Source organism: Clupea harengus, chromosome 15 (assembly GCF_900700415.2).
Source record: "Clupea harengus chromosome 15, Ch_v2.0.2, whole genome shotgun sequence".
Taxonomy (NCBI): Eukaryota; Metazoa; Chordata; class Actinopteri; order Clupeiformes; family Clupeidae; genus Clupea; species Clupea harengus.
In genome coordinates, this window is record NC_045166.1 from 679,085 (window position 1) to 703,747 (window position 24,663).

General features: G+C 44.4%; 2 protein-coding genes across 3 annotated transcripts; both read right to left on the reverse strand.

The window, feature by feature from the left end:
• Positions 1 to 118: 118 nt before the first annotated feature.
• On the reverse strand, positions 119 to 8,619 carry si:dkey-177p2.18 (phospholipase B1, membrane-associated). Its single transcript, XM_031582103.2, has 10 exons — positions 5,968 to 8,619; positions 5,626 to 5,669; positions 4,485 to 4,605; positions 3,992 to 4,278; positions 3,381 to 3,446; positions 2,852 to 2,943; positions 2,014 to 2,095; positions 1,514 to 1,615; positions 1,009 to 1,104; positions 119 to 739 (listed from the first exon to the last, which is right to left on the reverse strand). Exons 4-10 carry the CDS (start codon positions 4,022 to 4,024, stop codon positions 653 to 655), a joined length of 558 nt encoding a protein of 185 aa, XP_031437963.1. The 5' UTR covers positions 4,025 to 4,278; positions 4,485 to 4,605; positions 5,626 to 5,669; positions 5,968 to 8,619; the 3' UTR covers positions 119 to 652.
• Positions 8,620 to 9,682: 1,063 nt separating this feature from the next.
• sel1l (SEL1L adaptor subunit of ERAD E3 ubiquitin ligase) lies at positions 9,683 to 23,230 on the reverse strand. 2 transcript variants are annotated; one of them, XM_012823953.3, is made up of 21 exons: positions 22,557 to 23,230; positions 22,191 to 22,228; positions 21,852 to 22,044; positions 21,074 to 21,241; positions 20,123 to 20,228; positions 18,923 to 19,085; positions 18,406 to 18,459; positions 17,892 to 17,951; positions 17,085 to 17,166; positions 16,710 to 16,864; positions 16,369 to 16,425; positions 16,089 to 16,157; positions 15,735 to 15,812; positions 15,508 to 15,570; positions 14,772 to 14,859; positions 13,943 to 14,091; positions 13,274 to 13,439; positions 12,677 to 12,754; positions 12,025 to 12,197; positions 11,177 to 11,305; positions 9,683 to 10,944 (listed from the first exon to the last, which is right to left on the reverse strand). In XM_012823953.3, the coding sequence occupies exons 1-21, from the start codon at positions 22,621 to 22,623 to the stop codon at positions 10,729 to 10,731; spliced, it is 2,352 nt and encodes a 783-aa protein (XP_012679407.2). In that variant the 5' UTR covers positions 22,624 to 23,230; the 3' UTR covers positions 9,683 to 10,728. The 2 variants fall into 2 exon arrangements, with proteins under 2 accessions (XP_012679407.2, XP_012679406.2); XM_012823952.3 differs by having other exon boundaries at positions 12,677 to 12,757.
• Positions 23,231 to 24,663: the final 1,433 nt, after the last annotated feature.

Sequence of the window (24,663 nt, forward strand, 5' to 3'; positions counted from 1 at the left end):
TGCTGTGTGCTGTAGGTGACAGAGACCGCTAGTATGAGCTCAGTGAGTGAGTATGAGACTGTAGATTGTGCTGTGTGCTGTAGGTGACAGAGACCGCTAGTATGAGCTCAGTGAGTGAGTATGAGGTATGAGACTGTAGATTGTGCTGTGTGCTGTGGGTGACAGAGACCGCTAGTATGAGCTCAGTGAGTGAGTATGAGACTGTAGATTGTGCTGTGTGCTGTAGGTGACAGAGACCGCTAGTATGAGCTCAGTGAGTGAGTATGAGACTGTAGATTGTGCTGTGTGCTGTAGGTGACAGAGACCGCTAGTATGAGCTCAGTGAGTGAGTATGAGACTGTAGATTGTGCTGTGTGCTGTGGGTGATCAGAGACCGCTAGTATGAGCTCAGTGAGTGAGTATGAGACTGTAGATTGTGCTGTGTGCTGTAGGTGACAGAGACCGCTAGTATGAGCTCAGTGAGTGAGTATGAGACTGTAGATTGTGCTGTGTGCTGTAGGTGACAGAGACCGCTAGTATGAGCTCAGTGAGTGAGTGAGTATGAGACTGTAGATTGTGCTGTGTGCTGTAGGTGATCAGAGACCGCTAGTATGAGCTCAGTGAGTGAGTATGAGGTATGAGACTGTAGATTGTGCTGTGTGCTGTAGGGTGATCAGAGACCGCTCACCGGGGGAGGGCATCTGAGCTGAATGGGGTTGGAAAAACTCTCCACAATGAACTTTTCCCCCTCAGCTTGGAACTGTGCAAACGAAATTGACCCATTTTTAGCAAATGTCAGTTAAATCTCTTTCTCTCTCTCTCTCTCTCTCTCTCTCTATATATATATATATATATAACTAACCAACCATGACAACTATCCAATCAAACCATAATTTTATCATTTTTAAGTCATTTTCTGTTTACAGAGTGGCCATTCCTCCTTAACAGTGAAAGAAAGCTATGCTGTGGGTAACTGGTGGTGGCTTTAGTAACTGAGTCTGACTCATAGACACGTGTTTTCTAACCCACCATGTTGTTCCACAGAGCCTTGGCCAGCTCCTCGTGTCCTTTCATGGTGAAGTGGAAACAGTCTGGAGTGAAGAAGCTCATGTCAATCTTCCCATTCTGAGTTTGGATATTGAGACAGCAAGAGGAGAGAAAGGTTGCCATTACTGCTCCAAGAAGGTTGTTACAGTTTGGTATCAAGTGATCTTTGCAAACCTGACACCATAGCCTCAAAATATTATATGAATATTTATATGGTTTATTTCAAAATCATTGAATTTGCCTTAGGCTAGTTGACATCTAATGATTATGTCAACACAAGTGAGAAACAAAGAAGGCAGAAAACTCAGGTTTCTTCATGTAAACAGATAGGGCATGCTGAAAATAATTCTAATCTAATAATCATTGATTTTCAAATGATGCCAGTGTAATGCCTGACTTCATGTGTTATGTACGGGGCTACCATGTCTTTTGTATGAAAGGTGGTAAATGGTCGTTATTAATGTCAACCGTGTGCTGTTATTTGTACCGGAAGCCGAGGAGGATCAGCAAATTTGAGGAAGGGTTGAAGGACCACAGCAAAGTCCTTCTTGAAGAAGCGCTCCGTGTAAAGCAGCTGCTCCAGCCGTCTCTGGGGGGGCAGAGGACATGTAGGCTGAGATTAATTCACCAAAGCTTACATAACCTTCTACAGTAAGAGCTAACAGAAGCTTAATGTGCTGGTAAGTATGTGGAAAGAGAATAGATGAAGTAAGTCATAGCGATCATGCCATCACAGGTCCACGGTAGATTACTATTATGGGGTTTATTCAGACAGTTCTCCGTCAATATCGATGTAATCGTATTCACTCTTTTCGTTTGATTTGCCAAACCTGGTAGAGTTACTGAATTGGTATTTTGCCGTGCATGTCTCTAAGTCAGTAGTTGTCTTGGGGCACTTCTACTCCCAGCTAAATGAATGCATTCAAGAGTCTCCAGTTGCTTCTTCTGAGTATGGAGTTGCCCCTCAAGTAGAGGTGACATACATACCTGGAACTCCAGATTGACCGCCACCAGTTCCTTCAGATCGTCTGAGCCTGTAGCGGGCTTCACTAAACAAGAGCAGAAAGACCTGCACCAAAAAAAGAACCGTAGCAAAAAATACATTTCCGAACACAATTTGTTGATTACATAATGTGTAAATTAAACTCAAATTAAATTATTACATAAATAGATTACTATCTTTGTTTTTTGTGATGCACTAAGAAAATGACATGATTGTTGGTAGGGTGTCATTGGCATACATTTTGTATACATATACATTGAATTAGTTTAAAAATCATATAACATATATATCATAAGCAACACATAATATTTATCTAAGTGTGTTAAAACATACATAAGAACAGAAAGGCAGCTTTGTCATATTCCAGTGACCAGTGATTTTACAGTTCCCTTTCCAGGTTTGTCATTGCCCACAGGCTACATCAGCTCCCGGAGGAATAGAGCCCTAAAACAGTCATAAAAACCTTGGCATTCTCCCCAATTGTGGACATTATATTCTAAAGCGGTTGGTAAAGTGTAAAAGTGCATAAAACTGCTGACAAGGACAGAGACATCAGTGTGCACTGGCCTGGACAGTGATCATTACACTTTACACTTGAGGTTAAAGATCATCAATCTTACAAAATGGCTTTTTTTCATTCTCTTACTTGCCAAGTTAGCACTGCCGCCTCTGTGTGGAGGGGGCCGCTACTCAATGAAACAAGTGTTTGTCATTCAGGGTGCCTGAGTCAAGCTTGCAGAAAGGTCAGATTTGACCAACAGTGATTGTTTTGGCCCGCCAGCCTAGTCCCTGTCACATGACCTGGGGTGAAAGGTCACATACCTCTGGAGCAGGCAGCCTGGGGTGGGCTTCTGCACCTCTCTCAGGGTCTCCATGGGCAGAATCTGCACCACATTCACGATCATCCGTGGAACCTACCGGAACACACAGCTCAATATGCAAGTTCACCCTGAGTCCTCTATCTGCTTCTGTCTTGTGTATTGTGTATTGTATGATGCATCGGGAACTATGCAACATCTGGTATATTTCCTGTGATTAAGTACACATGTATGTATATTTCAGGTATATGTGTACCTTACTTAATATATATTGTGGTGCATCATGAATACTTGTGCACATTTTAGGGCGTCTTCAGACCACTGTGTAAATCCTCAGACATTAGACAAAACAGCATTTTTCATTCAGGCTTCTTTTGTTTCACACAGACTAAACAACTATCTTCTCTCAACATCATAACAGCATCAGGCAAACAACGTAGACAAAAAAAAAAACAAGGCAAATTGAATATTTACATATATTTTAAATAACTACGGTAGTGTGGATCTGGCAGGACCTACACAATAGTTCTCACCTCATTCATCAACATCTCCAAGGACACAGTCATGTAGTAGATGAAGTTTTCCACTGAAAAGAGGGACTGAGGGAATAAAGAGGAGAAATGAAATGTGCCTTTCCAGTCAGCCAAGGCCAAGGGATATCGCTGTATACTTTAGCTGCTGGCAAGGTTACTCTAGCAGTAGTAAAGGTTTCCTGAAGCTTTTTGTCTGGCGGTTGATATATAAAAAAATGTAGACTGGGAAATCTTCTGAAGGCTATCCCAACAGAGGAGCTCCTGTCACAGTGGATGTGGTGATTCAGCATTCATTCATCACGCAGTGGGCTTGAGGTGATTCAGCATTCATTCATCACGCAGTGGGCTTGAGGTGATTCAGCATTCATTCATCACGCAGTGGGCTTGAGGTGATTCAGCATTCATTCATCACGCAGTGGACTTGAGGTGATTCAGCATTCATTCATCACGCAGTGGGCTTGAGGTGATTCAGCATTCATTCATCACGCAGTGGACTTGAGGTGATTCAGCATTCATTCATCACGCAGTGGGCTTGAGCTGAACCTACAGCATGTGCGATGATTTGGTCTCTAAACAGAAAACGTCATGGAATCTCCCGCATGATACCATACCTTGTCTTTGCAGTAATCACAGATGTCGTTCATACCAATGAGGATGGTCAGAAGCTTCCAGTCTTCATCAAAATCAACACCCTACAGCGTCAGAGTGGCTCGGGTTAGAGCTTCAAAGAATGTCCTTATGGATGGTATTTCTACCATGTCAAATACCAAAATATTACAAAACGTTACTTTTCCAAATACACATATCAGATAACTCACCATAGCTATAATGGCCACATGTCCTTACCTGGTAAGTTTTCAGTGTGTCAATAAGATGTCTGACCTGTCCAGGGAGATTACTGAAGGGGAAGCATTCATCAAATTTCAAAGTTTGAATACAAAAATGAAAAAAGTGATTCACATTTTCGTAAGTGACAACACTGTCCTTACATGACCTTACCTCAATATACTTCATGTGAGTTTTCAATGAAAAATCTAGAAATCACATTAAACTTCATAAGGAATGGGAACTTCTAGACTAGCTGGCTGCCATGACAACACTCACAATGTGTTGTGTCCAGTCACAGCCAGGTTGAAGCCCGTCTCACTGAGGGGTGCTGGGGTTCCGTGGACTGTCTTGGTTGGAGCTGCACCAATCAGGTGAGGGTTGAAGAGCTTGATGATGTCTGGGGAGGAAAAAATATGACTCACCCTTCTCATATCACACAAGCAGGTACCCTTCTTGTAGAACTCAAATTGAAAAGCCTTAAAGCAGCAATAAGGAGTTCTATTCCAAAACTAGCAAGCTAACTACCTAAAAATCTTGCAAACACCACCAACAGCCCAGCTGACACTGATAGAAGCTCGCCAACACACTAACTGGTGTCTTTTGGCAGTATAGTTGGCAAGGTCATGCCGTGAAAGCTTTTCTTCCATTTTTCAGAACTACCTAGGGCATATCCTGGATGGCTAGTGGGAAAGACACAGGTGTTTATCTGTCCTTCACATTGCCATTTGCTATCAAAATTAATTTGAGGATGGTACCAAAACTAGTTGCCTATAAAACCATACCTCAAAAAGTGTCAAATTGTTACATAGTGTTACTTTAACTGATACCGATAAACATAATTTTTTTGTCAAACCCTTTGAGAATCAATGCAAACAGAAATGTAAACAAATGCATTCGTCAATTAGTTAAGTAAAATACAATTTAATGCCTTTTGTCCAAAACAAGTTAAAGGTCATGTCTCCTTTTGGAAATGTAAAGCTTTGCCTACTTTTGCCTTTGTCAGTCCCCAGTAATGCTAAGTAAACATTTTAGACAAACACAAAGACATTTTAGAAAAGCATTCATTTCATCTTCAAACATGAACTTAGTTGTCACATAAAGGGAACAAATCAGCTTGAAATTCCCCTTTGTGTATCTCATGGAAGCAATCCCATCCCCAGAGTAAACAATATTCCTTCAGAGCTAAAAGCAAAGGTGTACTCTTCACTGCTAACACTATGCATTGTCATACACTCTGTGTGCGCAGAGCAAAACAAATGCTTTTCTTCTCTGTCACCATCAGGAATACTGCATATTATTTAAATGTACCAGGTTGGACTGGAGACAGCTCTCTGAATGGACGTGTCAGCCTTTGACAGTGGCTTTGCAGTCTGTGGATGAATGCACGTGGAATACAAGACTACAAGGTGGAACTCACTTGGAAGCGTGATGACGTCCTCAAATGTGCCATGACCTCCAATGCTGTGAGATCCAATAGACAATCATTACTGGAGCTGCTTGGACAGGCTCTCAAAGAGGTGCAGACGAACAGCCATGAACCAATGTAAAACCACAGACCAAATCAACCCCGTCACCAAGCCCAGTTTAAGACAGGCCTACAGAGCGCCAGTGGAATCAAAAATAAACAAAGGAAACTTTCACTGAAACCAGGGAAGATTATGTACCTAAGGAAAGTATGTAAGTGTAATGATGATTATGTACCTAAGGAAAGTACGTAAGTGTAATGATGTTATTCGGGGAGTAAATTGAAAGAACTCACCTCCATGACACATGACGGAATTCTATAGGTATTCCGAGGACGTTAGTTGCATTGGCACCAATGGCTGTCTGCAAAGTCACAGAGGCCAGCAGATTTAGATCCATCTCAAATTCAGTTTCTGTGTTCAAATGAAAACACTGCCTTCTCAGCTAGCTATGGCAACAAAATATATCAAGTAAAATGGACTTAAATATATCTCCATAGTTACGCCAACCTACAGTATATCACTGTATATTATTATGTGTAACCTGTATATATATATATTATACTGTGTAACCTTGGAAAACAACCCATCCATTACTTTAGTGGGAAGTAATTTTGAGGGTTGGTAGAGAGAGCATCCTCTCCAAATGTTCACAGCAGTGTTCTGTGCTTCCACCACAACAGATGGCCCCGACACAGATTATGGTCACAATTATAACTCGGCAAGTTGACAACAGGAAACAAAGATGCCAGTGATAAGAGTGCTGTCGAGTTGAAAGCGCCCACAAACTCGTGGGAAAGCAAAGGCGTGTGTGTGATGAACAAGCAGAGCCTCACACACCTCAACACATCAAACTCACGCGCAGAAAGCTTGAGCGAGTTTTACTAATGTAAGATGTAAGATCAGGAATATCAGCCGACAAACTCACAGTCAACGAGTCACCGAGTGCCGCGATCACTTTGATGTCTGCAGGCTTCACCAATTCCACTGCAACAAACAGAGAGAGACTCATTCAGGCAGAGATGTGACACTTCCTAAGGCTCTTAAAAGCTGCCTGGCCTATTTTTGAATTCTTTTGAGAGTGGAGTAGAAATGCTAATCAGAGCTAGATGTAGACCAGCGATGTGATACGTGCGACTCCTTTAATAAGACTGGTGAGGGACTGAAAGAGTAATCATGTCACTTCCTGCCCATAAGGGATGTTTTGAAAAATGAATCTGTAAAATGCCTGTGCTGAACTGTCATTATTCTAAACTTAGATGAATAAAGTGGATGAGAAGTGTCCAAGCTGTGTGCCTCACCTGAGGTAGGGACCGTAGGGGAGGGATTCATGTCGGGGCACTGGAACTGAGGATGTTTGAAGTTCACAGGCCTAGTTTTCTCCGGAAACTCCTGGAGAAGGCACAGGACAGGACAGGACAGCAAAGGTTTATGTGCCACTCTTTTAAGTCTGAACAGCTCACCTAACAGACGTTAAGTAGCAATTACACAGTAACACAGTTAAGTAGCAATCTCACTGTAAGCATCACATCCAGCCCAGACCTTTGTATGTTATCTCAAGCAAGATATCTCAATGCCAACAGGATACTACATGAATCAAGTCTGAGCAGAGTAGATACGGTCTGTGTCATAACTGTGTCCTTTACATCCAAGACATCAAAGTCATCTACCTGATTTTACCACCATCCCTTTACCAGTGCTCATGACCAAAACTGGCCGATAGTACCCTTTTAAGAGCCTCTTCGGTGTAGTGCCTCAGTCCCTCGTCGTACTCCCACATCCAATCGCTGCCTTAGAAAAAAGGGAAAGGCATCCTTAATTCCTCTTCATCCCTGTGTATTCCAACAAACACATGGCAACATGGCAGGAGCCATAGCTTCCCATGACACTGAGCACAGTTGATGGCCTCAGTGGCAGAGAATGAGGTCTTTCAAACATGGCTTCCTTCATCCATACTGACACCCATAATCCTCCGGTTCGCTTCTAGGGGCCATGTTTGGAGAGGGGTTTTTGTTTAGATTCTATTGGTCCCACAAAGCTCCAAAAAATGCAGGTGCACACAACGGTACGGGCTCACACACACACACAAGCGTACGGGCGCACACGACTGCATTTTGTCGAAACCCCCTCGACTACATATGTGGTCACCCAAGCTTGAGCTGGTGTCTTTCAGGAAAAAAAAAAAAACCACAAGCTCACACACATGCACACACACCGCAAGCGCAATACCAAATATGTGACTGAGTCCTGACAGGCTCCAGCTGGTTCCAGCGCTTTTACCTTTGCCAGGGAAGGGGGCTAGCACGCATGTTACCACGGCGATCAAAAGCCACTCCATGGTCCAGCGTTGCTGGCGTAGAGCACAATGTGACACGCGAGGTCGAGCCGGGCCATTATATTCACAGGACCCCCTGATCTCCCCCACCCAAAATAACTGTGACAAAGTCCAGCCGTGCGCCACTGAAAAAGAGCTCCACGTGCACGTAAGCAGAGTGTGACGGAGACCAGTTCCCCTTAAGTCCAGGAAACGGGCAACTCAATCAAGGTGCACAAAGAGGAAAAAGATATGACTTTAAAAAAGACTCACTACAAATGTCAACAGGTCATAGAGGGCACCATAGGCCAATTTGATAGTCACTGTGCTTTTCAATTCTGAATAGAACAATTCTGTTTCTCAGAAAAATAAACTATTTTGGAACATTTATCAATTTTTGCCACTTTGTAGTTTAGCTACTTAGCTTTTTTTTATGCAGGGTTTGGATTCAAAGGTGACTTTAAATAAATAAATAAATAAAAAAACATTTGCTTGCATCTTTAATAGTTATGGACAAACAGGAACCTGAGACACAACAGCTGTCTAACCTGGAAAAAAAATCTGAAAAAAAGTGTGTCCAAGTTGTAAGTTATTCAAAGTGTAATTATTTAACTTGGTTTATAGATTCCATCCTGGAAGAGCTTTATCATATTTTGTTCTCACAGTATGGCAGTGGTTATAGTTTGGGAGTTGCGTTCCCAACAAATACAAAATGAGTCCTAGGAGTTGGGAAATGTCTGAGGGGATAAAAAGCAGACACTGATGGGTCCGTTGTGTGGCCAGGGCTCATTTTAATTCATTTATTACAAACTTGACATGGTCAAAATGATGTACTCAAGCCACAGAATGTGCGGTTTCCTACCAATGCCACTTTGTCTAAAGTTGTTTAGCTTGATGAAGGGTAGGAATGAAGTTTGACATGTGGAAGTCGTCCATCATATCCCGTGCTGGATAGAGATGGCCGGGTTAAACAACAGCCATTTCCCTCTAAGCCATTCACTGTGTAAGACCAATCTCAGTCCTCGTTTGACTGAATGAACACAAGTCTGTGCCTCCTTTTCAAGAGTCCATACATTGAATATTGCTGTGAAGGGACATGAATCCATCTCACAAATAAATTGCACAAAAGGGTAAATATCCTCAGAAAAAAAAACAAGCTACGCCCAACATCTCAACACACATTTCAATTATATTTCCTTGTTCCTTCTCCTGTCCAGTGGAGTGAGCCCAAGCATGCTCACAACTCCCCCCAAAATGAATATCAACCATTGAATCTGAATATGTCCATACTATTTGTTTTGTTTTACAGATATTGCAAAGCATTGAAATATAAATACAAATAAATTTCACCTAGTGCTCTCCACTAGGGTATATCCTCTCAGAATAGCTGTCAAAAACTAGATTTTTAAAACGAAGCCGGCACACCAGGTGCATTGAAAGTATGTAGTTGGTGTTGAGTTTTTTTCCGCAGGATCAAGCTGAAGTAGCATAACTAGCCTCTGTGGCTGAAGTAGCAAAACTGGCCTCTGTGGGAAAGCTCAGACGTCAGGACTCAACCACGCCGTGCTCCATCCTGCCTTCTCAGGGTGGCTCTTCAGTCATTACGCTTTAAGGAGAGGTCTCAGAGGGTGGACAACGTGAACATTTAAGAGTGTTAACCATCACATACCAAAAAAAAAAAAACCCCAGTTGTAATCTTAAGTATTAACCTTGTCAGATTTATTTTACATCAACAACAAACACTCTACTGCCAAACATCCCTGGTCAACTCGGCTGAAGGGCTGCCAACAGTGTTCCTCTGGTAGTTCTCCTGAATATGACACATGTGCCTGAAGAACATGTTCTCCAACAGAACAGAACATATCAGAATATGCCTGGCAACATTCCTGAAACTTTTTTTTTTTTTTTTAAAGAAAATACACAACAGCAATGACATCCTCCACATTTGACCTCATGGCAGAAGACGTGATGACAACTCATATTGCTAGCCAAGAGAGCTACAGTTGCTACAGAAAGAAATGGAAAAGAACATCAACAGGCAAGCAAAACTGACTTTTAAAACGTTTCATTCATGAGCATTCATTTTCCTCTATGTGTTCCAAGTGCCAAGGAAACACTACCCAGTCTCCCTGACCACTCTGGACAGTCTGTAATGTCTGCACCCTCAAGCAGTCCACAAGGGTTGTCGAAGAAAGGACATTTTTGTTGTCTTTCTTTCTGTCTCCCTCTTCCTCTCATTGACAGCGTCCCTTATTGAGGCTGAGGATTCAGAAGGGTTTTGTGGTGTTGCCAGGCGTCACCCGTGGAAGGATCACGCCACGACCTCTTGACCCCACGTGGGGAGATAGGAGACTTGGCTGGGGACTTGGGAACTCAATGTCTTAAAGGGACACTTGTTTCAATTTCGTCGCTCAGTGTCTCCGTCTTCTTTTGTCCACTGAACTGAAATGTAAGAGGGGTGGGGGGGGGGGGGGGGGCTGTGTGAAGAGGAGGCTGGAGGTGTGTGTTAGACAGGACTGGAGCATCGGTGGATCAGCTTAAGAAGAAAAAGAGAGAAGGGGGAGGTTGGATGATGGTCTCTTCCATTGGCTTTGGGGCAGGTTCCTGGGAGGGTGAGAGGGTACAGAGAGTGAAGACGTTCTGATTTGAGTCTCTTAGCGCTCCTGATACCCCCCACCCCCTCCCTCCTCAACCCGCTCTCTCCTCCTCCCCCTCCTGGTGGCAACGGCTGGGCAGGGATGTATCACTGCTCCTCAGGCATGGCGGGGCCTGGGTGCTCAGGCTGCTCGGCGGGGGCCCTCGGGGGCACGGGAGGGGGGCGCGGGAGGGGGGCCTGGTGCTGCCGCTGGCGGTAGGCGATGACCGTGCCCAGCAGCAGGGCGATGACCGTCATCAGGTACAGATCCCACTCAGGGCCCAGCAGCTGGTCTAGGTCCACCTGAGAGACCATGTCCGTCATCTGAGAGAGAGAGAGAGAGAGAGAGAGAGAGAGAGAGAGAGAGAGAGAGAGAGAGAGAGAGAGAGAGAGAGAGAGAGAGAGAGAAGGTAACTCATGTGGTTCAAGGCATGTGCTTTCTATTTTTACAAATTTCATATTAATTCAAATTCTCCTGCATAACATATTTTTTTTTTGAACACACTCTGGTTAACGCTAAAGCATTCTGTGTGGGGTGTATTTGTGTGAGGCGTACATTGAGATCCTGCAGGTACTGAAGTGCGTAGACGACTCCCAGCTTGCACAGCGCCAGGAACACGGGCACCTGGGCATCAGGACTGGCCTCGGCTGCCATGTCATAGAAGCGCTTGGCCAGGTGGATATCCTGCGGGGGAGGACACACCCAACCCAACCCAAGTCCAATCAGAACCTCCACTGACTCAGTCAACTCAATGGCTGTTCCACTCAAACTAGGCCATTGATTTGCTCTTTCAAGACGGAGACAGATTTACAGATGAGAACTGCCACTCACAACTCAAAAGTATACAAAAAGGATGTGGAGGCTTCAGCAGACTTCAGTTGATTCTTGAAGTGTGTGCGTTTGTTAGTGTGTGCGTTTGTGAGTATGTTTGGGTGTGCTGGTGTGTGCTGGTGTGTGTGTGTGCGTGCTGGTGTGTGTGTGTGTGTGTGTGCTGGTGTGTGTGTGTGTGTGTGTGTGCGTGCATCAGTGTCCATGTCCTTCACCTGTTTGATGCCCAGGCCTTTCTCGTGCATGTAGCCCAGGTTGAACATGGCTCTGGTGTGTGTGTGTGTGTGTGTGTGTGTGTGTGTACCTGTTTAATGCCCAGGCCTTTCTCGTGCATGTAGCCCAGGTTGAACATGGCTCTGGTGTGTGTGTGTGTGTGTGTGTGTGTACCTGTTTGATGCCCAGGCCTTTCTCGTGCATGTAGCCCAGGTTGAACATGGCTCTGGTGTGTGTGTGTGTGTGTGTGTGTGTGTGTGTGTGTGTGTGTGTGTACCTGTTTGATGCCCAGGCCTTTCTCGTGCATGTAGCCCAGGTTGAACATGGCTCTGGTGTGTGTGTGTGTGTGTGTGTGTGTGTACCTGTTTGATGCCCAGGCCTTTCTCGTGCATGTAGCCCAGGTTGAACATGGCCTGGGCGCTGTGCTGCTGTTCGGAGGCCAGCCGATAGTGAATGACGGCCGTCTCATAGTCCACGTCTGTGCCGTAGCCATAGAAATGGTAGTCGCCCAGTTTGATGCGGGCCACTGTGTAGCCTTCACACACACACACACACACACACACACACACACACACACACACACACACACACACACACACACACACACACACACACACACACACACACACACACACACACACACACAGAACAACAATACATGAATGTCAAAACAGAGGTCCTACACGACTGTACCTATAATCCTACACCTAAAAATCACCTTGGCAGACCAAAATTCACGTCACTATTTAGTAACCTTGGTGATGATTCACAATATTTCTAACATATTGGCGCTTTAGCATAGGAGATTTAAAGTACTCAGGTAGGAGTATGTTCTGTAGCTAAACTAATCTGGCTTCACTCATCTATTTGAGAAGACAACTACTGAAAGCTGAGCCACCAGGAGCAGGACCAGGATCATGAACAGACTAGTAGCATTCATCCTCAGACTAGTGCCGTGGTGCTGGTGAGCGCAGTGCATGTTTTGGCCTGAGGGGGGCGTGTTTGAGTACTGACCCTGGGCAGCAGCTCTGGTCCAGTGGAGCAGCGCTCGTGGATACGTCTCATTCTCACTGAAGATGTGAGATCCATCTGCTGCTGAAGCCACACACGGCGCGGCACACCACACACACACACACACACACACACACACACACACACACACACACACACACACACACACACACACACACACACACACACACACACACACACACACACACACACACAGCAAAGCGAGATGGTGTTCCCTTTAAAGTCATCAGTTGCAGTATAATTCAACACACATTCAGTACTGTGCCGTCCATTTGGAAGATTGCAGGGTGGACATCAGTTACAGAAAAATATGACTACTGGAATCAAAGCTTTTATAACTGCAACAAAAAGGATCATTATTTATATATTTTAATTCTTTTTCATTGTTATAAGTATCATTCTCACTGATACAATAGTGAGCGGAGAAACAGATAAGCAGAGAGCAGCATCTGGGAGGCCCTGACTGTATACCCCTTACTGTGAGCTCCCCCTAGTGGAGGACAGAGGGAATGAGAAGGAGACGAAAAGAGGAGAGGCAGACAGGAGAGCAAACAGAGGAGGAGGGTGGAGGTGACTAACTCTGGTCCAGGATGAAGGCCACGTTGCTCTGGGCGACCTCGTAGCCCTGCTCGGCCAGCAGCAGGTACTGCACCATCGCGGAGTCCATGTCCCCGTCCTTAAAGCTGCCGTAGGCCGTCATCAGGCGCTCAGACCAGCGCCCACGCTCACACACATTCTTAAAGAGCTACACACACACACACACACACACACACACACACACACACACACACACACACACACACACACACACACACACACACACACACACACACACACACACACACACACACACACACACACACACACACACACACACACACACACACAGTAAGAGACCATGTTTTAATGAGTTACTGAGTACAAAGTTTAAAGCGTTAAAGATTTAACTAACAAAATGAAAATGTCACTAGTTAGTGGGCACCGTTGAGTGAGGGAATGTGAGTGAGTGTAGTGACTATAAAAAAGTGCGTCTGGATATTTCTGCATCTGGATATGTGCTATTCTACCGCCATGACTGCTTTGTAGCATGTATCTGTGCATATGTGTTAGGAATGAATGTGTGAGTGTATGTCTGTGAGAGAATGTGTGTGAGTGTGTGTGTGTGTGTGTGTGAGTGTGTGTGAGTGTGTGTGAGTGTGTGTGAGTGTGTGTGAGAGCATGCATGTGATGAGTGCACACATTTCTTACCTCCACGGCAGTATGGCATGACCTCATGACCCCTGTGCCAGTGGCGTGCATCTGTGCCAGGTTGTAGAAGGCCAGGATGTGGCCGGCCTGAGAGGCCAGGTTGAAGTATTTTAGAGCCTGCTTGTAGTCTCGCTTTACCCCGATGCCATCTGGGGTACACAGAGAGATGAAGAGATGGATAAGAAGATGGCGAAGAGGAAGAGAAAGTGAGGGAGGAGAAAAGAAAGGCGAGGGTGAAAAAAGAAGTGGAACAGGGGCTTCCGCTGCCATCTAACTCATTCCGTTTCCACATGGCATTAATATCAGACCACAGCAATCTTATCACAGCACACTACATTTCAAATGGTCCTTCCCAATGCAAGCACTGAATCTAAATCCACATTCATTTTTTCAAATGCAAGATAGACTAGACTAGCTTCCAACACAGCAGATCAGATTATATTCACAATTGCATCTCAATTTGTTGACAACATTGGGAAACAGGTTGTATTCTGAAGCCAAAATGGGACCATATAGACTGCCCCAAACATCAGGAGAACAGGCAGCTAAAATGACAGATAGCAATTCACAGAACTCTGCATAACTGCTGTTGTTTTCCTTCAGTTTCAGAACAGAAGACTGGTGGGTGTTTCACAGAGCAACAATCTCCTTGGCAACCAGAGAAACCAACGCTTGATGCATCTATGAAATTCAGGCTAATAGACAGACAAACAACATGGACAAAATAGAGCGAACGTAAGGTGAGAGGGAGGAGTAAACAATGACAGACAGAGCATCAGTAAAAGAGCACACACACACAGGCACAAACTGAAAACAAACACACACTTACTGTAGTACATGGTTCCTAGTTGAAGCTGGCCGTCCACCCAACCCTGTTCAGCAGCCTTCTGGAAGTACTTGAGTGCCAACTCATAGTTCTGGAGGAACAAAGAAAAATCCCATTTAACACACGTCAACACCCACCGCGCGTGGAGAGACTTCCTGTTTCAGGCTCGGGAGCGCCCAACACGATTGGCTGCTTCATCCTGACATCGTCATTTTTCGGTGAAATTAAAGTTCTACCTCTCGCATGACGATTTCTCCCCCAAACTGTCGATATATGTGCACTTGCTAGCTCACAATGCTTCACCAATAAATGAGTTCTCTCACAATGACATGCATTGTTAGTATTGTAGCGATGAGAACACAGATAAGAGGCATTCCTCTAATGCGGTGGTTTAACTCCAACTCAAACATTTTATCACTAATCTACTGGCCAAATGTGTAGCGTATGTGACTTTGTAGGTCAAAGTTGATCAGATCTGAACTTTAGTACGCTGTGAAGGATGATGGCACATTCCACTCATACTAATCCTTCCTCACAGCTTATTCAAATCAACGTTTTGGAATGGAAGCAAAAAAAACAAACAAAAAAAACACTTTTGTCTCTTGGTAAAGCCTTGTCTATCCCTTATATTTCTGTCAATGCTGCACCATTTGATGTTTTTTTATGGACTGTGTGTACTGTGTATACAAAGATAAACTGGGAAGTGTTGTATGCAAATAAGAGTGAAATGTTGGCTCACCACAGGGACCCCTCTTCCATACAGGTAGGCCATTCCCAGACCACTCTGTCCCACTGGGTTCCCCTAGGAGAGAGAGAGAGAGAGAGAGAGAGAGAGAGAGAGAGAGAGAGAGAGAGAGAGAGAAGGAAACAGCAAAGGGAGATAAAGTTAAGACAGATAAGACCTCCAGCTGCCAGCTGCCTTATGGCGAGAGGAAGGCCTGAAGCGGGGCTAGAGCAGCCACTCACCATGTCGGAGGCTTTTTTGAAGTACTGCAGCGCCGTGTCGTTGTTCTGGGGCACAGACTCACTACCCTCAGAGTACATCTGAAGACAGACACAGGCAGACCATTAGGACATGCTGCTGATACTAGACTGCTCTTAAAGGCATAGAGCACACAGACATTGGGAAATGGAGACACCTCACGCTGCAGCGTGACCAAGATGAGGTGGGACACAGGAGGGGTTGAACACAAGGAAACAATTAGCATGGAAAAAATATGCAACACTATGACAGATGGGGACAGGTTTAAACATTCCATTCAGTGCGGTCCCTTGTATTGAACACTGTATGATGCAGGCAGAGAGGCGGTATTCCCCTACCTTTCCTAAAAAGGCCATGGCATGGGTGTTCCCCGCGTTGGCAGCTTGGTTGAAGTAGTCATAGGCACGCTGAAGAGAGAGAGGTGGGAGACAGACTAGTTAATTATGCGTCATACGGGAAAAGTGACTTGAGATCCTGCAAGCGCCTGATAGTTACTATGGTAACAGTAGAAGTCCTCAAGTTCAACAGATAAACAGTTTACACAAGGAGGTGAGCCCTAAATATTATAGATGGTAGCGATGAAAACAGTGGCACTGAGAAACAAAGTTCAAAGCTCACCTGGTGATTCTGTTCGACTCCTCGGCCACCGTGAAGATGCAGCTGACCCAGTCCAACCTGGAAACGACAAACCGACAAATTAACAACTTTTGAAATATTCAAAAGGTCTTTGCACTCTGGCTGATCAAACTAAATATGTTCGTCTTAAGACCCAATACCATACCAACATCTCAATCTCACACAGACACGGTGCAAACTAAGAGTGGTTGTTCTGCCCACACTATCTGTTACACATTGCAGAATATTTGTTCAGATATGCATGGTATGCTTAGTATCACACATATTATCCTTTATGGATAGAATGCGTGTCCAGAGTAGACCCATAGTTCAGCTGTGCACACCTGTGCCTGGACGTCTCCCTTCTCCGCCAGGAACTGGTAGTACTGAATGAGGTCCTCCTCCAGCATGCCGCTGGTGGAACCCGGGTTCTCCGCCTCGTCCAGCAGCCGGATCCTCTGCACGGCACTGCCTCCGGTCAGGGAGACGTCATTGGCCACTGAGGAAGAACAAAACAAAACAACAAAACCCATCAGGATCCACAACAGCAGAGACGGGACAACATGCTGTGTGTTCGTTGTGGTTCATTAGACTGGTTGTAATCTAGCCCCATCTCTATTAAAAAAAACACAAACAAACAAACAAACCAATGCTCGCTTCCTCATTGGCTCACCACAGACAGCCTGAATTGAGGAACAGTGGATAACAGGAAGGCTTACCGTGATTGGCCACGAGTCTGTAGTGGGTGAGCGCTGATTCGCAGCTCTGAGGCACACCGACTCCACCCCAGTATCTGTAGCCCTGTGGAGGAAGATGAAGATGAATCACATGACCATTCACTGAGCAGCTGAAGACATACCTCACATGAGACTGACGCCTGTATTAGACATGTTAAAGCATACCTCACATGAGACTGACGCCTGTATTAGACATGTTAAAGCATACCTCACATGACACTGATGACTGTATTAGACATGTTAACGCATACCTCACATGACACTGATGCTTGTACACTGTATTACACATGTTAACGCAGCATACCTCACATGACACTGATGCCTGTATTAGACATGTAAATGCATACCTCACATGAGACTGACGCCTGTATTAGACATGTTAAAGCATACCTCACATGACACTGATGACTGTATTAGACATGTTAAAGCATACCTCACATGACACTGATGACTGTATTAGACATGTTAACGCATACCTCACATGACACTGATGCCTGTATTAGACATGTAAATGCATACCTCACATGACACTGATGCCTGTACACTGTATTAGACATGTAAATGCTTAGTTCTTTTTACTGGCTGCTAATATCTTAAAATGAGCTTGCAGAGCATATATGAACACATACCAGCCTATATATTCTATACATATTCCATATATTAGCTGGAACCCTGGTAGGCATTTGATTTAAATGAGGCATATGGCAGTCCATAATCAGGGTGCACATATGTCAGATGAGTCCCAGGTCTGATTGAATAGAGACCGTGAGAAAGCCATTTAATACATACCAGAATCATATGGGCAACCAGGTTACCCCCCAAGGCACCAAAGGTGTAGTAAACCAAAGCCTGTTAAAAGAACATGAGAAAACAGTTAAGGAGGAGGCCTAACACGCCATTTAAAGAAGAAAAAGAAGAAAAAAGTACACTGCTATCAGTATAGCACTTAGTGTAGGTCTCAGCATACCATTCCCATCAACACTTTACATAAGTCATTACATTACATTACATCAAATCAAATGACATCATGACAAACAGCACTCAGAGGTGTGTTATTGACATTACATAGAACATATAAACTGAAATCGATCAGCCACCATTGGGCTATATGAGGTGGTGCAGTGAACATTCTCTATGTGTTAAAACGGATGTTAGTTGAGGCGTATTTAAAATGTCCAGTGTTACTATTTTGGGCTCTGTAATAGAAAGTGCATTCACTTTATCCACCACAATGAGCTCATGCTGAAACAAGTCCAGTGTCCAGACACAGGCTGTTTGCTTTGAGTACAGAGAGGACGATTACCTTCGCTTGACTGGAGTTCACTCCCAGACCTGCCGCGTACAGGAAGCCGAGAGCCTGATGGGACATTACAAATGGAAGTCAGATACTAAAAAATAGCAACAAGGCCTACATTTCAGATACGGGACAAGATGCGTGCTTATAAAAATTCCATTGCACTGAAGACACCTTCAACCACAGCAATATGCATACATTTCAGAGAATCATATTGGTTGTGGACGTAAAGGTTTCTAAGGAGCCTAAGCCTAACCTAAGTATGAAAAGGCTTCTACAAGGTTCCACAAATAACCCTTTACCAAAGAGCTCTACACGGTACCTTTCAGGGTTCCTCTTGGATAACATGTATTGATTAATAATGTATTGATAAACAATGAAGTATTGACTAAGCCTATTTTTGTATTGTGCACCCTACCGAGGGCAAAGCCCCACACACACAACCCAACCTCTAGTCTGTCGACACGTCCTACCAGGTAAGCTGAAGTTCAGTCTCACATAGGGTGGATGAAAAGAAGGGACATACCATTTGGGCTTTGGGAGATCCATCAAGTGCCAGCTTCTCAAACAGACCCTTGGCCTGAGAGACGTTCTGGGTCATGTAGTCCCCAAACAGCATGGCGTAAGCCACCTTCTCTGTGGCTTTGGTGTGGCCTCTCCTGGAGATCTCCAGCAGCCTCTCATACGCCCTGGAGACCAGACCAGACCAGACCAGACCAGACATAGTGAGGGAAAAACAGGAGGAAGGGGAGACAGGACAACCAACAGGTGATATTTAAAATCCCATGACAACCAACAGGTGATATTTAAAATCCCATGACAACCAACAGGTGGTATTTAAAATCCCATGACAACCAACAGGTGATATTTAAAATCCAATGACAACCAACAGGTGATATTTAAAATCCCATGACAACCAACAGGTGATATTTAAAATCCCATGACAACCAACAGGTGATATTTAAAATCCCATGACAACTAACAGGTGATAATTAAAATCCCATGACAACTAACAGGTGATATTTAAAATCCCATGACAACCAACAGGTGATATTTAAAATCCAATGACAACCAACAGGTGATATTTAAAATCCCATGACAACTAACAGGTGATATTTAAAATCCCATGACAACCAACAGGTGATATTCAAAATCGTATGACAACCAGTGCTTGGGTCCTCCCCCTCACCAGCAAGACAACTAAAATCCTATGACCTGCCTACATTCTCATGTATCAATAAAACTATGCTAACACTGATATGTCACAGAAACGTTCCCTACAACACCCCATATTTCAATACTGATCTCAAATGTCAGTGGTGCTAAACCAGCGAATACCCAATCAATTAAATACGCCTGCATCTGGAGCGGTTCAGCTAAAGAACAGCACAGTTAAAGAACAGCACTGCCAAACCTGCAGCATGTCACATTAGCACCTGCCTTTTAGATACATTACATTGTCCTTAGAGAACCTGTGAAGTCTTTAGGGCAAACACTGCACAGATCCTGTTAAAACTGCCGTCTGAGCCTGGCCATAGTATCCTTCTGCCACAGCACAGGGGCCAGCAGAGCCAGCAGAGCCAGCAGAGCCAGCATGCAGTGACACTGAGCCTGCCGTGGGTAAGACCTCTGAGCTCCCTGTACAACATCGCTAAAGGGATCACGGGCAAAAAATAGGGATTAAGGCAGGCTGGACACGGGGGAAGAGAGAGAAGGAAGCTCTTACTCTTTCTTCTGGCTCTTTCGGTTAGTGCTGTTGATCATCCGGATGGCAGACTGGTAGTGTTCCTCGGCCTCCTCAGCTTCCCGCCTCTGATCGGCCTGCTCCTCCGCTACAGGGGGTCAGGGGTCAAAGGTCAGAACACAGTTCATGGGCGAGGTCAGCTCCATCAGTGTTACTCACTACCAGTGACAGACTGAGAGAGAGCATTAGTGAATGGATGGCAGCGGTTGAGCTCAAAACAAGTGAGGGTGTCGGTGGCTTGTTAAGTACATAATATTGTTCCCAGGTCCTTGAGTGAGCTGTGAAGTTGCTACCTGATCACACCTGGAGACGATTAGGTTTGTGAAACCACAAGAGGTTTCACAACACCAGTCACCAACACCGAGCTCTAGCCAATCAGCTCTAAGCAAATTCTAGGGCTTTTATTATATTAACCAGCTCTGTTGGATTTATTAAAACCAACATATGTACCGTGAGGAGAGAAAGTTGACAAAATTGTGTAGCAATAGCACAATATATGATCAACGATAACAACGGGCACAAAACAATGATGAGGCCATACTGACATCAACATCGTCTGATGATATGAAATCTTGTTTAAGAAAATAGAAAGATTGCAACAACACCAACACTGCAATTTGTACCCAAATTACCCATAGGGTCCATTTCTAGTGGCTGGTACTGGTAAATTGAGTCACTATTTGGAATTTTTTAAAGGTTCAACACAGCGTTGCCACGGTCACAAAGTCATGCTTGCCACACTAAAGTGCATTACCACTCAGGACATTCGTTTATTTAACAGCTTGCTCTCACTCACAAACAAGACCATCTACACACACACACACACACACACACACACACACACACACACACACACACACACACACACACACACACACACACACACACACACACACACACACACACACACACACACACACACAGTGCACTCACTTTCACAGAAGCCCCATTTCTTTTCCCGGTCGTAGTCGTAGGTGGTGGCACACCACAGCCTGCCGTCCCGGCGGCCCTCTGTAGTGCAGTCGGTGTACACCTTACCCATAAAGAGGAACGGGAACAGACAGGGCTCCCCTGAGGCTGTGCCCCCATTCACCACAGGAACTGCAGCAAAGGAGAGAAACACGGCAGAGATGAGGCCCAAGTGCTCGCAAGTGACACCAAACGAAACCTAACTAAACACTCATATAGCGTAGCGGATATCAGAGAAAGGCACTCTGAACCAATCCAAGCACAACGTTGACAGAAAAAGAAAGGGACTGTGACACGTATGACCTGACACTCAGGGAGAAATGACACCTAACCCGATCTTACGCCGTATGACAGTACATTGTGTGTATTTCGCTGAGCTTTGCCAATAGGTACAGTAAATTGGTGAAAAATGAGGCATAAACTAAAAATGGGGTACTAAGGAGTGTAAAAGGACACTGAGAGATGCTTATGAAAATGATAATCACAATCATCGACACACAGTGAAAACTGATTATCCTCTATGAACCTGTATCAGTGTAATTTCTCCATTCACAAAGATACCACAGAATGACCAGCACTCCCTCCCCACTTTCATAAGGTCATGAGATCAAAACTCCAAATGACATGACTCCAAATGACATGAAACACCTCGATCACCATCTGTTCTACTGACACCAGAGGAAATAATCCAACCATAACATCCAGCCAGGCAGGACTAAATACTACTCCCAGGTGTTCTTACTCTCTTTGGGCTTCTCTTTGATAGGGGGGGGCTGGTCAGGGAGGTCTTCCTTGTCTTCCCCCTCTATTTCCATCTCCGGCACTCTCCCTCCATGATCCTGCTCCTCCGTGGGGGGGGACTCCTGTTGGTAAACCGACTGCCCAGCTACCACACGGGCCCCTACTGGGACCTGTTCCTCCTCCTCTATGTTCTGCTGTAGTCAGGGAGGAAACCAAGCATTTGATATCAAGACGACAATCAAGTACAGGTGAAAGTGTCAGGTCACAAGCAATACACATAGTAAATAACATCGTTAAATATTTAGGTGTGTTATTGAGCTCTCAAACTAGGGTTGCTTACTTTGACGTCTGCCACTTCGTTCTCTTCCGCTTGCAAATCTGCAAAGACACAGAACAGTCACGGGAAGAAGCGATGTTCAACATCAACCGAGTTCATTCAGTGTTTGCAATGTTGCGAGTCTACCAGGTTTAAGGTTTAAAGTCTAAAGTTAGCGTCCCGGGCGAGTACGGTGCTTTTTTGGCACTGTTGAGATTACTTGGATAACTGAAATAACGAGGAGACTTATTTACAGCCCACTTACAACACAAACAAATCGCCGAGTTTGTATTCAAGCATTATGAGAGCCTACAGGACATCTGGATAACTATTGTCTAGGTACACAGAAAGCTGATCTGCACAGTCTTATTGATAATCGCTTTGACTTACCAGCTGTTGTTCCCAGAGACATAAATAGAACAACAATTAGAAGTTGACAGATCCTCATCGCCTTCATTGCGGAACATCCACTCAGCCCTTAATCAACGAGGACAACTATAGCTAGCTAAACAGATTAGCTGTTTGGCTCAATCAGCTGATCATTCACTTTTATATCCTATTCCATTGGAGTAGTTAGCTATCGCTAGCTAGCTACGACAGTTATTCCGCATGAGGTAGTAGCTATACCTGACGTTCCAGTGACCACATACAACCTGCATCACAAGTGTCTCTACACGCATACAGGTAATGTCAGTTGGCTATGTCAAAGACATCGTCGTTGGTAAAATGTTGAGCATGAGACCACTGAACTAATCCACACGGTAGCTGGCTAGTAAGAGCCAACAACGCTCCTCACGACTCAAGACAGTGAGCAAGCTAGCGAGCTAGCTAGTTAGCATTTATCGTTTTACAAACAAAAGCTCCCTCTATATAGTAGTCGTGGCTCAATGTGTGGGTTTGAACAGATACAACCAAAAGATACCTCGGCGCGGCACTGTCTGTGAAACTTAAATAAACAACACATACAGAAACGAAAGCTCTTGCTCTAGTTCCAAATAGATGACCAGCCACTAACCCTTTCACACACCATTTCCTAATCCTCCGAAAGACCAATCGCGATGCGCGATGACAGACAGCAGCCAATCGTATGCGGTTAAAGGCTTCTTGTCCAATGGCGTATGCACACACAATTGACTTATGATACATACCTGCGAACGCGTTACATTGTACACGACAGCTCCTTTGAAGTTAAGGAAACGCCTTCCAAAACATTATCTGTTACCCCTAAAAAACAACATTTACATAAACGTTCTGGACAGCGAGAATTACAGACGGACAAACTTTGATAGTCACATGTACATGTATGCCCCATTTTTTACACCAGTTAGGTTAGTACTGAAAACGAACACGACAAAAAACTCTTCAAACAAGAAACACAGTATTGTACACAAGGCAATCATATTCTCGAACGATTTTCCAACATGGAAAAGTAAAACAAATATGCCTACTAATATTAATCAGTGAAACAGAATAGCGCAGGAGGAAAACCCATTTCAATATACTGTCCTACTTCTTCTCTCTTTTCTTTCAGATATACTATAAGATTCCACTTTTCCACCTGTAAACCAGCTGTCGGAATAGCAAAGATTATGATAGGTTGCATGGAATTGTCTACCTGCCACATGAACATGATACTGTGGCTTGCAAAGGTATGAAACCCCCCTGAAAGTCATCACCATTTTCTGTTTTACGAAAGATACGTACACATATTTTCAGTTTTGACATTGTTTGTACACTTATGCTATAATATATTTCTAAAGGCTAAGTAAGTTCTTTATCTACTTAAAATTAAATATTCTGCTTGCATAAGTATTCAACCCAGATATATTAATCCTGGGTAGAGAACCCATTTGCTGCAGCCTTAAATTCCCCAGTTCCTGCAGGCAAGAGATATGCCCACTGCATGAGGTTGCCACCAATATAACGATTGGGATGGTGTTTCCTGAGGCATTGGCACTGTTAGATTTACACCACGTTTGGCGCTTTGGGATAGGCCAAAAATACCTATTTTGGTCTCCTATGACCATAAAAACCTTCCCCCATATCTTAAACAACCTCAAAACATGCTTTATTGTGGATCTTCTAACTAAAGCAATATGTTTTAGTTTTTTTTGCCACCTATTTTTATGGATTTCTCTTAAGATTGTCGACTCCTACACCCCAATTCCAGCCACAGACATTTTGATTTTTTCGGGGTGATGTGTGCTCAGTGCTGGCTTCAGTTCCCACTTAATATATTCCTTGCGCGGTTGGATTGGGGAACAGGCTTTTCTACATCTGGGTGGTGTGATGCAATTTCCACTCAGTGGAGACTTTTCCTCACTTCAACATTTGAATCACCTTGTTTAGTCTTCATTCCCTCCCTCCCATTTCACAACCTGGCTGACGATCCTTAGACAGAGTGACTTTTACATTCAGAAGCGCTCTACTGATAGGTAGTACCAAATGATGATCAGTAATGGTCAAATGAGTCACATCTGTATCATTGGCAATTCAT

Bases quoted from the DNA above. Each gene is read 5' to 3' on its own strand.
- sel1l (XM_012823952.3), bottom strand. From the start codon at position 22,623: ATGAAGGCGATGAGGATCTGTCAACTTCTAATTGTTGTTCTATTTATG. The intron at 19,086-20,122 runs GTAAGAGCTTCC...TCTGGTCTCCAG, and splicing joins CGAAAGAGCCAGAAGAAAGA to GGCGTATGAGAGGCTGCTGG. The intron at 14,860-15,507 runs GTGAGCCAACAT...TTGTTCCTCCAG, and splicing joins ATGGAAGAGGGGTCCCTGTG to AACTATGAGTTGGCACTCAA.
- si:dkey-177p2.18 (XM_031582103.2), bottom strand. From the start codon at position 4,024: ATGAACGACATCTGTGATTACTGCAAAGACAAG. The intron at 2,096-2,851 runs GTATGTGACCTT...TTTTTGGTGCAG, and splicing joins CCAGGCTGCCTGCTCCAGAG to GTCTTTCTGCTCTTGTTTAG. The intron at 740-1,008 runs GTGGGTTAGAAA...TCGTTTGCACAG, and splicing joins AGGCTCTGTGGAACAACATG to TTCCAAGCTGAGGGGGAAAA.